The following is an 11550-nucleotide window of genomic DNA, read 5'->3' as shown; positions in this document are numbered from 1 at the left end:
TACTCTGGCATACCTGTGACTTAGGTAATCTTGAATCCATGCTAGCATTTTTCCCTTTACATCTTTTTTAACTAAGGTGTGTAAAATTGCTTGCGGGCTTGCAAGTTCGAATGCTTTTTCTAGATCAAGGAAGATCACTATAGCTGGACCCGAGTTAACTGTTCCTAGTAATGTTGCTATACAGTTGGCGGTACCTACTCCTCTAGTGAAGCCAAATATGTGTTTATGCAGGTCTCCAGTCTTCCACAGTAGCCTATTTAAGACCATCCGTTCTGCAGTTCTACTAATGCATGATTTTCTGCAAATTGGAGAGCAAGTCTCTCAGCCTCCTGCAATGGTTGAATACATGCCTGTGCAACCCGCTCTCGCACAAGACAGTACATATATGACTTATTGCTTATAGTCACTATTTGGCTTATTAATAAGCACATATGTGGTATATGCCAAGTTTATTTGGTTTTTCAGATACAAACTCTTCCTATAGATTTGCTAAACACCAATTTTAATATTAGGAATTTCTTTTTCAGTTTTATTAAACAGGAGAGATTTTATACAATATTTGACAATATCCTGAGTTACTTTACAATTTATTTAAATATTTTGGTTTTGTTTCATTATTTTTATAAAACTGTAATATCATTATAGGTATAGATTAAGTACTAATTGTAGTTAAGAAGCAATAAGATGCTTATCTTAACATACTAAGAAGGTTAGGTTAGGTCAGTGTTTTCTATTTAGCTTTTCAAGGTAAACTAAAATATTCACAATAAATTAGTACGTCACATATGCACTTATTAATAAGCCAATATTGACTATGAACCAGTGCGAGAACAGGTTGGCCTGTGGTCGACCTGATATAGTTTTAATCTGACCCCATATCTTGCCAAGACTACTATGTTCATTTAGAGTTTGACACCACTCAAACCATCTTGCCTCCTTTACTTCCCTAGAAACTCGTCTTGCTTCAGATATCACCGCTCTTAGCAGAGTTCTTCCTTCTGGTGTGGGGGTTTCTCTTTAGATGTTTTCTGAAGATGTTGACTCTGGTTCTGTTCTTTAACTTCATTTCTATAGAACCAATAGTTCTTTCGTTTTGTGTTTCCTGTGATAATGATTGGAATAGCTTTGTTTGCAGCAGCTGCAATGGCTTCCTGCAGATTGATCTCGTGTATGTTGCATACCATTTTTCAAGTTCTTCTTGGTATATATTCCAATTGGCCTTTCTTAAATTCCACCTAGGTTGTGCAGGTGGTGTAGGAGGTCGTTCTATGTTTAGTGTTGTGACAGTAGCATAGTGGTCACTGGTGATCACCGGGTCTACTTCCCACTTCGCCTGATGCTTGAGTGCTGTTGAGATTAATGTAAGATCTAGGGAACCTCCTAGAATGTGAGTGGGTTCCCCAGTGTTGAGAAGTGTAATTTCAGGTACTTCTCGCAGAGCTGCAGCTAACTGGCGCCCATCTGCATTGGCTGGCCCAGTCGCACCTAACTCTTGATGATGAGCATTAAAATACCCAGCAATAATTACATTTTCCTGCGTGGCCAAGGCAAGCACTGCCTCTGCTTCTAGTTTACGTCTAGGGGGGGGGGGGCTTGTAAACGTTGTATATGAGGAGCTCAATATTAGCCATATTCACTGTTACTGCTAATACCTCTACTCCATCCCCACATGAAACTGGGTCTATTTTCATGCTAGGTATTGTGTTCCTGACTAGGGTCATTAATCCTCTTTGTCTCCCCTGCTCATACGGTATAACATAGTGCTGATATCTAGCTAATCTGAAGGATTTCGTGGCTGGGAAAAGAGTTTCTTCCAAAACGATTATATCTGCTTTCGTGCTGATTACAGCCTCCTGAAGTGTGTGGTTTTTATTTCCAAGACCTTGTATGTTCCACTGCAGTATTCGTAATGGCCAGAGGACGGTTTCGGTTGGTGTTGCCTGTTCTACCAGAACTCCTCTTCGGGTTCGACCTCTATATTCTCCACCTCGCAAGTCGTGTCGCTGCAAATCGGACTGCATTGATTGTTCGTGGTCATCCCCGGTATTGTTGGAATCTGTGCATAACTGTGGTCCATCACATTGATTGCTCGTGGCTGTTTCTTGTGTTGTTGGAACCTGTGCATCTCTGCTGTTCAATACGTCTTTGTTGGTGTTGTTGCATATCAGACTGCATTGGCTGTTGTTGTCTGTCTCTTGTGTTGTAAGATTCTGTTGATCTTGGGTGGTCACTGCTTCTTGCAGTTGCTTTTGTAAATGTTGATGTTCTGGTGTCTTGACTACCCGACTGTTGTTCGAAGTCTGTATGTCCATGTTGCGTTGTTTGTCCTCTTGTGCTTAGTCTTGTCTCAGACTGTCTATTTCTTGTGTAACTGTGGTCTGCTGCACGATCTTGTCCATTATCACACAAGTGATTTCTTGAGTCTGTTGCTGTGAGGCGTTCTGCGTCATCTGTAGGCAATTGATAATGGTCTCTGCCATGATCTTCACGATGTTTTTCAGCTGGACCTCGGTAAAACTGTATATCTGTTGTGTTGATTCCGAAAGTAATTGTTTTTTGCTCTTTTGCATTTGCTGTATTTCTGCAGCACTTTTGTATATTTTCTGATTTGGAATTAATAGATTCGGGAAATTTTGCTCTGTGAGAGTGTGTGTCTGTTGTGGCTGTGCACGAGTGTTCCAGACGTTGGTGTTGGTGTATGTAGTGCTGGTCTGTGTGTTTAGCCTGGCCTGAGCTGTCTGCAGTTTTTCTTTCCGTGCAGAGCAGGTTGTGCTCCAGGCATGATGTTTGCCTCCACAATTTGGACATTTGGCTGTTGTGGCCTTGTTTGCCTTGTGCTTGTCTATACAGTCTTTGGTTGGATGTCTCAGGCTGCACACTCAGCATCTCTCATGTCCGGTGCAGCGTGATTGATGGTGGCCGTATTTCTGACACCTGAAGCAGCGCAGGGGTTCTGGGACATATGGTCTCTGTCGGTATGTTCCCCAATTTCCAAGACTAAATGTTTCTGGCACATGTCCCATGACGGTCACCAGAACTTGACGTGTCGCTGCCTTGTCTACTTTTGTGCGGCATCGTTCCGCATTCAGGATTTGCTTGTGTTCTAGTACTGGATCCAGGGAAAAGTCGATTGGGTATCCCAAAAGCACGACTCGTGTGCGTCTTTCTGAAGGGTCCAGCTTTTCCAAGCATACAGGTTTCCCCTGCAGGACTCTTACTTTTTCCAAGTAATTTGCAGTCTGTTGGTCTTGTGGTGTCATTATTATTTCTCCTTTCAGGTTGACTGTAATAGAAAGTTTGAGCTCTGGTTGTTCTTTTTCCATTGCCGTTACTACTCCATATGCTGTAGGAAAGTGGTCAGTCTGCATTATCTTGAATTTTGGAAGATGTACAGAGTCTGGCGATGTCTGGTGTGAGACTGGTGGTGTCCTCTCCTGTCTCATACTGTTGTCCTGTGGCTGGGCTGTTGAGAGAGGTACATTGTCTGACACTGGCTGGTGTGTGACTGGTGCTGTCCTCTCCTGTCTCATACTGTCGTCCTGTGACTGTGTTGTGGACAGAGAAGCATTGTCTGACACTGGCTGGTGTGTGACTGATGCTGTCCTTTCTAGGTCCATTACGTCTGCTCTGTAATGGCAGAGGCTACTGTGTAATTGCAGAGGCTGCCGTGTAATAAGGGAGGCTGCTGTGTAAAGAGGGAGGCTGCTGTGTAATGGCGGAACCTGCTGTGTAATGGTAGAGGCTGCTGTGTAATGGCGGAGGCTGCTCTGTAATGGCAGAAGCTACTGTGTAATGGCAGAGGCTGCCGTGTAATAGGGGAGGCTGACGTGTAATGAGAGAGGCTGCTCTGTAATGACAGTGGTTGCTCTGTAATGGTGGAGGCTGCTGTGTAATAGCGGAAGCTGCTCTATAACAGTGGGGGCTGCTGTGTAATGGTAGAGGCTGCTGTGTACTGGCACAGGCTGCTCTGTAATGACAGTGGCTGCTCTGTAATAGGTGAGGCTGCTGTGAAATGGTGGAGGCTGCGCTGTAATGGTTGAGGCTGCGGTGTAATGGTGGAGGCTGCTCTGTAATGGCAGAAGCTGTTCTGTAATTGTGGAGGCTGCTCTGTAATGGTGGAGGCTGCTCTGTAATGGCAGAAGCTGCTCTGCAATAGCGGAGGCTGCTCTGTAATGGTTGAGGCTGCTCTGTAATGGCGGAGGCTGCTCTGTAATTATAGAGGCTGCTCTGTAAAGTCAGAGGCTGCTCTGTAATAGTGGAGACTGCTGTGTATTGGTGGAGGCTGCTGTGTAATAGCGGAAGCTGCATTGTAATGATGGAGGCTGCTGTATAATGGTGGAGGCTCCTCTGTAATTAGAGAGGCTGCTCTGTAATGGTGGAGGCTGCTCTGTAATGGTGGAGGCTGCTCTGTAATGGTGGAGGCTGCTGTGTTATGGTGGAGCCTGCTGTGTAATGGTGGTGGCTGGTGTGTAATGGTGGAGGCTGCTGTGTAATGTGAGAGGCTGCTCTGTAATGGTGGAGGCTGCTCTGTAATGGTGGAGGCTGCTCTGTAATGGTGGAGGCTGCTGTGTTATGGTGGAAGCTGGTGTGTAATTACGGAGGCTGATCTGTAATGGCAGAGGCTGCTCTGTAATGGTGGAGGCATCTCTGTAATGACGGACGCTGCTCTGCAATGACGGAGGCTGCTGTGTAATGGTGGAGGATGCTCTGTAATGGTGGAGGCTGCTGTGTAATGGTTGAGGCTGCTCTGTAATGGTGGAGGCTGCTCTGTAATGGTGGAGGCTGCTGTGTAATGGTGAAGGCTGCTCTGTAATGGTGGAGGCTGGTGTGTAATGGTGGAGGCTGCTCTGTAATGAGAGAGGCTGCTCTATAATGGTGGAGGCTGCTGTATTATGGTGGAGGCTGCTGTGTTATGGTGGAGCCTGCTGTGTAATGGTAGAGGCTGGTGTGTAATGGTGGAGGCTGCTCTGTAATGTGAGAGGCTGCTCTGTAATGGTGGAGGCTGCTATGTAATGGTGGAGGCTGCTGTGTAATGGTGGAGGCTGCTGTGTAATGGTGGAGGCTGCTCTGTAATGGTGGAGGCTGCTGTGTAATGGTGAAGGCTGCTCTGTAATGGTGGAGGCTGGTGTGTAATGGTGGAGGCTGCTCTGTAATGAGAGAGGCTGCTCAATAATGGTGGAGGCTGCTGTGTTATGGTGGAGGCTGCTGTGTTATGGTGGAGCCTGCTGTGTAATGGTGGAGGCTGGTGTGTAATGGTGGAGGCTGCTCTGTAATGTGAGAGGCTGCTCTGTAATGGTGGAGGCTGCTCTGTAATGGTGGAGGCTGCTGTGTTATGGTGGAGCCTGCTGTGTAATGGTGGAGGCTGCTGTGTAATGGTGGAGGCTGCTCTGTAATGGTGGAGGAAGCTCTGTAATGGCGGAGGCTGCTCTGTAATGACGGAGGCTGCTGTGTAATGGTGGAGGATGCTCCGTATCGGTGGAGGCTGCTGTGTAATAGTGGAGGCAGCTCTGTAATGGTGGAGGCTGCTGTGTAATGGTGGAGGCTGCTCTGTAATGGTGGAGGCTGCTCTGTAATGGTAGAGGATGCTGTGTAATAGTGAAGGCTGCTCTGTAATGGTGGAGGCTGCTGTGTAATGGTGGAGGCTGCTCTGTAATGGTGGAGGTTGGTGTGTAATGGTGGAGGCTCTTCTGTAATTAGAGAGGCTGCTCTGTAATGGTGGAGGCTGCTCTGTAATGGTGGAGGCTGCTCTGTAATGGTGGAGGCTGCTGTGTTATGGTGGAGCCTGCTGTGTAATGGTGGAGGCTGGTGTGTAATGGTGGAGGCTGCTGTGTAATGTGAGAGGCTGCTCTGTAATGGTGGAGGCTGCTCTGTAATGGTGGAGGCTGCTGTGTTATGGTGGAGCCTGCTGTGTAATGGTGGAGGCTGGTGTGTAATGGTGGAGGCTGGTGTGCAATGGTGGAGGCTGCTCTGTAATGGCGGAGGCTGCTCTGTAATGGTGGAGGCTGGTGTGTAATGGTGGATGCTGGTGTGTAATGGTGGAGGCTGCTCTGTAATGACAGTGGCTGCTCTATAATAGGGGAGGTTGCTCTGTAATAATGGAGGGAGATCTGTAATGGGGGAGACTGCTCTGTAATGGTGGAGGTTGCTCTGTAATATGGGAGTCTGCTGTGTAATGGTGGAGGCTGCTCTGTTAGGTTGGAGGCTGCTGTGTAATGGTGGAGGCTGCTGTGTAATGGTGGAGGATGCTCTGTAATAGCAGAGGCAGCTCTGTAATGGCGGAGGCTGCTCTGTAATGAAAAGGCTTCTCTGTTTTGGCAGAGGCTGCTCTGTAATGGAAGTAGCTGCTCTGTAATGGCCGAGGCTGCTCTGTAATGGTTGACGCTGCTCTGTATTGGTGTAGGCTGCTCAGTAATGGCAGTGGCTGTTCTGCAATGGAGGAGGTTGCTCTGTAATGGGGGAGGCTGCTCTGTAATGGGGAGGTTGCTTTGTAATGGCAGAGGCTGCTCTGTAATGGTGGAGGCTTCTGCGTAATGGCAATGGCTGCTCTGTAATGGCAGAGGCTGCTCTGTAAAGAGTGGAGGCTGCTCTGTAAAAGTGGAGGCTGCTCTGTAATGGAAGAAGATGCTTTGTAAAAGTGGTGGATGCTCTGTAGTGGTGGAGATTGCTTTAAAGCAGAGATAATAGCAGAGACTGCTCTGAAATGGCGAAGGCTGCTTTGAAATGGTGGAGGCTGCTCTGTTACTTTTAGAAGGTGCTCTGTAGTTGAGAACGCTACTTTGTAATGGTAGAGGCTGCTCTGTAATAACAGGGGCTGCTGTGTAATTATGGAGGCTGCTGTGTAATTACGGAGGCTGCTCTGTAATGGCAGAGGCTGCTCTGTAATGGTGGAGGCTGCTCAGTAATGGCAGAGGATGCTCTGTAATGGTGGAGGCTGCACTGTAATGGTGGAGGCTGCTCCGTAATGGCTGAGGCTGCTCTGTAATGGTGGAGGCTGCTCTGTAATGGCGGAGACTGCTTTTTAATTCCGGAGGCTGCTCTGTAATGGTGGAGCCTGTTGTGTAATGGCAGAGGCTACTCTGTAATGTGGGAGGATGCTCTGTAACTGCAGAGGCTGCTCTGTAATGGCAGAGGCTGCTCTGTAATTGCGGAGGCTGCTCTGTATTGGCAGACGCTGCTGTGTAATGGTTGAAGCTGCTCTGTAATGCAAAGGCTTCTCTGTTTTGGCAGAGGTTGCTCTGTAATGGAAGTAGCTGCTCTGTAATGGAAGTAGCTGCTCTGAAATGACAGAGCGTGCTCTGTCATAGTGGAGGCTGCTCTGTTATGGAGGAGGCTGCTCTGTAATGGCCAAGGCTGCTCTGTAATGGTGGATGCTGCTCTGTATTGGTGTAGGCTGCTCTGTATGGGCAGTGGCTGTTCTGCAATGGTGGAGGTTGCTCTGTAATGGTGGAGGCTGCTCTGTAATGGTGGAGGCTGCTTTGTATGGCAGAGGCTGCTCTGTAATGGTGGAGGCTGCTGTGTAATGACAATAGCTGCTCTGAAATGGCAGAGGCTCTGCAATGGCAATGGCTGCTCTGTAAAGAGTGGAGGCTGCTCTGTAAAAGTGGAGGTTGCTCTGTAATGGCAGAGGATGCTTTGTAAAAGTAAAGGCTGCTCTGTGATGGTAAAGGCTGCTCTGGAATAGCAGAGGCTGCTCTGAAATGGTGGAGGCTGCTCTGAAATGGCAGAGGCTACTCTGTAATGGCCGTCGCTGCTCTGTAATGGCAGAGGGTGCTCTGTAATGGTAGAGACAGCTGTGTAATGGCAATAGCTGCTCTGAAATGTTGGAGGCTGCTCTGTAATGGCGGAGGCTGCTTTGTTATTCCGGAGGCTGCTCTGTAATGGGAAAGGCTGCTCTGTAATTGCGGAAGCTGCTCTGTATTTGCAGACGCTGCTGTGTAATGGTTGAAGCTGCTCTGTAATGCAAAGGCTGCTCTGTAATGGAAGTAGCTGCTCTGTAATGACAGAGGCTGCTCTGTCATAGTGGAGGCTGCTCTGTAATGGAGGAGGCTGCTCTGTAATGGCCGAGGCTGCTCTGTAATATTAGAGGCTGCTCTGTATTGGTGTAGGCTGCTTTGCAATGGCAGTGGCTGTTCTGCAATGGTGGAGGTTGCTCTGTAATGGTGGAGGCTGCTCTGTAATGGTGGAGGCTGCTTTATAATGGCAGAGGCTGCTCTGTAATGGTGGAGGTTGCTGTGTAATGGCAATAGCTGCTCTGTAATAATGTAGGCTGCTCTGTAATGGCGGATACTGCTCTGTAATGGTGGAATCAGGTTGTAACAAACTAGGCTGTTGTAAGAATTATCCAGAGTGGTTTATCGACAAAAGAGAATGGGAAGCTGAGCCGCATGGTGACCTGACCCCCAGGGGAATTCGCGGTGGAAATAACCGACGCGTTGTTCATAGCTGCGTATAATGAATCATCCTATAGTATTCAGTAAATTAGAGAAAATTAGCCTTTATTCATGTTGCATTAAAATTGGATTGTATAATAGTACTGGATACAATATCAAGAGTATTCTAATTATTGAGTTTAAGTCACCATCAGTGACGTCACGAATCGGATCTAACTTTTAAGGCGGAGTGACCGGCGGTCATAGGTCAGCAGGGTTGACATGTCTAATATTTCTCAAAGTTTTAATAACCATTTTTGTGATCGGGAACAGCTCTGCCGTTAGAGGCTTGTGTAATTTAATTCAGTAAAATAATTCAACCAGTCTGGATCAATTAAGTACAACAGAGGTTAATTGTTATAACTTAAACCTTGCTAGTAACTGGGTAGGACTTTGACGGACTAGGCGGAAGGATACAATACTCTGTCTGGGGTAGTCCAGACAAGGAAAAAATCAGTGTGAATACGGGAGCAGCTGGGAGAGGTCAAACATCTTACCTCTCCCCAAGACATCTAGCTGGTCGCCCAAGGTATAGTTGCTATGGTTATGTATAGAAATAGTCTTCTCATTTGCCATTCAGGTCAAGTAGGGAGTGTTAAAGTGATAGGGAGTGAACACATTTAGATTTTGTTTTAGTTTTCTTTTAATAAATTAAATTTGTTATTAATTTGCATTTTATTGTTTCCATTTGGTTATGTGTAAACTTGTCCTGGTCACGTGGTCCACACGAGGCAGAGTTGTATTGGGCGCCGATTCTAACATCGAATCGGAATCATCATTACCGTGTAATTTATTCCACACTCAAGGTCATCGTTTATAGTGGGGATCAAGCCCCTAGGTTGATTAATTAGCGTGATCGATCCAGACCTCGATCATTGCTCTTGTATTACTGGTCTGGTGGTGGCAGCAGAGGTGACTCTAGGGTTTTGTTCAGAGCTTAGGTCACGTCATACTGGGTGTAGAATCCTAAGTCGGTCAATCGTCTTAGGACCACGTGGCGTGGAGTTGGCTTTGGTAAAAGTTTTGGAGTCCCTTGGTTTAGAAATAAAAGTAAGAATACGGGTAGAGGGAGTAGAAAGAAGGAAGTAAAGAGAGAGGACCCGAACCCGTGTTACAAGGTCCGCGATGGCAGAGGCTGCTCTGTAAAGAATGGAGGCTGCTCTGTAAAAGTGGAGGTTGCTCTGTAATGGCAGAGGATGCTTTGTAAAAGTAAAGGCTGCTGTGTACTGGTGGAGGGTGCTCTGTAATGGTGAAGGCAGCTCTGTAATAGTGGAGGCTGCTGTGTTGTGACAAAGGCTGCTCTGTAATGGCAGTGGCTGCTCTGTATATGGTGGAGGCTTCTCTGTAATGTCAGAAGCTGCACTGTAATGGCACAGGGTGCTCTGTAATGGTGGAGGCTGCTTTGTAATGGCAGAGGCAGCTCTGTAATGGCTGAGGCTGATCTGTAATAGCAGAGGCTGCTCTGCAATGGTGGAGGCTGCTCTGTAATAGCAGACGCTGCTCAGTAATGGCAGAGGTTGCTAGGTAATAGTGGAGGCTGCTCTGTAAAGGTGGCGGCTACTCCGTAATGTCGGAGGCTGCTTTGTAATGGTGGAGGCGGCTCTGTAATGGCGGAGGCTGCTTTGTAATTACGGAGGCTGCTCTGTAAAGGTGGAGGCTACTCCGTAATGTCGGAGGCTGCTCTGTAATGGTGAAGGCGGCTCTGTAATGGCAGAGGCTGCTTTGTAATTACGGAGGCTGCTCTGTAAAAGTGGAGGTTGCTCTGTAATGGCAGAGGATGCTTTGTAAAAGTAAAGGCTGCTGTGTACTGGTGGAGGGTGCTCTGTAATGGTGAAGGCAGCTCTGTAATAGTGGAGGCTGCTGTGTTGTGACAAAGGCTGCTCTGTAATGGCAGTGGCTGCTCTGTACATGGTGGAGGCTTCTCTGTAATGTCAGAAGCTGCACTGTAATGGCAGAGGGTGCTCTGTAATGGTGGAGGCTGCTTTGTAATGGCAGAGGCAGCTCTGTAATGGCTGAGGCTGATCTGTAATAGCAGAGGCTGCTCTGCAATGGTGGAGGCTGCTCTGTAATAGCAGACGCTGCTCAGTAATGGCAGAGGTTGCTAGGTAATAGTGGAAGCTGCTCTGTAAAGGTGGCGGCTACTCCGTAATGTCGGAGGCTGCTTTGTAATGGTGGAGGCGGCTCTGTAATGGCGGAGGCTACTTTGTAATTACGGAGGCTGCTCTGTAAAGGTGGAGGCTACTCCGTAATGTCGGAGGCTGCTCTGTAATGGTGAAGGCGGCTCTGTAATGGCAGAGGCTGCTTTGTAATTACGGAGGCTGCTCTGTAATAGTGGACCTGTTGTGTAATGGCAGAGGCTGCTTTGTAATGGCGGAGGTTGCTCTGTAACTGCAGAAGCTGCTCTGTAATGGCAAAGGCTGCTCTGTAATGGCAGAGCCTTCTCTGTAATTGCGGAGGCTGTTCTGTGTTTGCAGACGTTGCTGTGAATAAGTTGAAGGTGCTCTGTAATGCAGAGACTTCTCTGTTTTGGCAGAGGCTGCTCTGTAATCGAAGTAGCTGCTCTGTAATGGCAGAGGCTGCTCTGTCATAGTGGAGGCTGCTCTGTAATGGAGGAGGCTGCTCTGTAATGGCCGAGCCTGCTCTGTAATGGTGGAGGCTGCTCTGTATTGGTTTAGGCTGCTCTGTAATGGCAGTGGCTGTTCTGCAATGGTGGAGGTTGCTCTGTAATGGTGGAGGCTGCTCTGTAATGGTGGAGGCTGCTCTGTAATGGTTAAGGCTGCTTTGTTATGGCAGAGGCAGCTCTGTAATGGTGGAGGCTGCTGTGTAATGGCAATGGCTGCTCTGTAATGGTGGAGGGTGCAGTGTAATGGCGGAGGCTGCTCTGTAATGGTGGAGGCTGGGGTGCAGAGGCAGAGGCCGCTCTGTAAAGAGTGGGGGCTGCTCTGTTAAAGTGGAAGCTGCTCTGTAATGGCAGAAGATGCTTTGTAAAAGTGGAGGCTGCTCCGTAATTGTGGAGGCTGCTCTGTACTGGTGAAGGCTGCTCTGTAATGGTGGAGGCTGCTCTGTAATGGTAAAGGCTGCTCTGTAATAGCAAAGTCTGCTCTGTAATGGTAAAGGCTGC

General features: G+C 47.8%; 1 protein-coding gene across 1 annotated transcript; it reads right to left on the bottom strand.

Annotated features, from left to right (window-relative positions):
- Positions 1 to 5693: 5693 nt before the first annotated feature.
- On the bottom strand, positions 5694 to 11017 carry LOC138366716 (paternally-expressed gene 3 protein-like). Its single transcript, XM_069327990.1, has 6 exons — positions 10743 to 11017; positions 10091 to 10492; positions 9545 to 9911; positions 7732 to 8291; positions 6847 to 7275; positions 5694 to 6606 (listed from the first exon to the last, which is right to left on the bottom strand). Exons 1-6 carry the CDS (start codon positions 11015 to 11017, stop codon positions 5694 to 5696), a joined length of 2946 nt encoding a protein of 981 aa, XP_069184091.1.
- Positions 11018 to 11550: the final 533 nt, after the last annotated feature.

The sequence above is a fragment of the Procambarus clarkii genome, chromosome 20 (assembly GCF_040958095.1).
Source record: "Procambarus clarkii isolate CNS0578487 chromosome 20, FALCON_Pclarkii_2.0, whole genome shotgun sequence".
Lineage (NCBI taxonomy): Eukaryota > Metazoa > Arthropoda > Malacostraca > Decapoda > Cambaridae > Procambarus > Procambarus clarkii.
The sequence above is the reverse complement of the archived record's forward strand: the minus strand, read 5'-3'. Positions and strand labels throughout refer to the sequence as shown.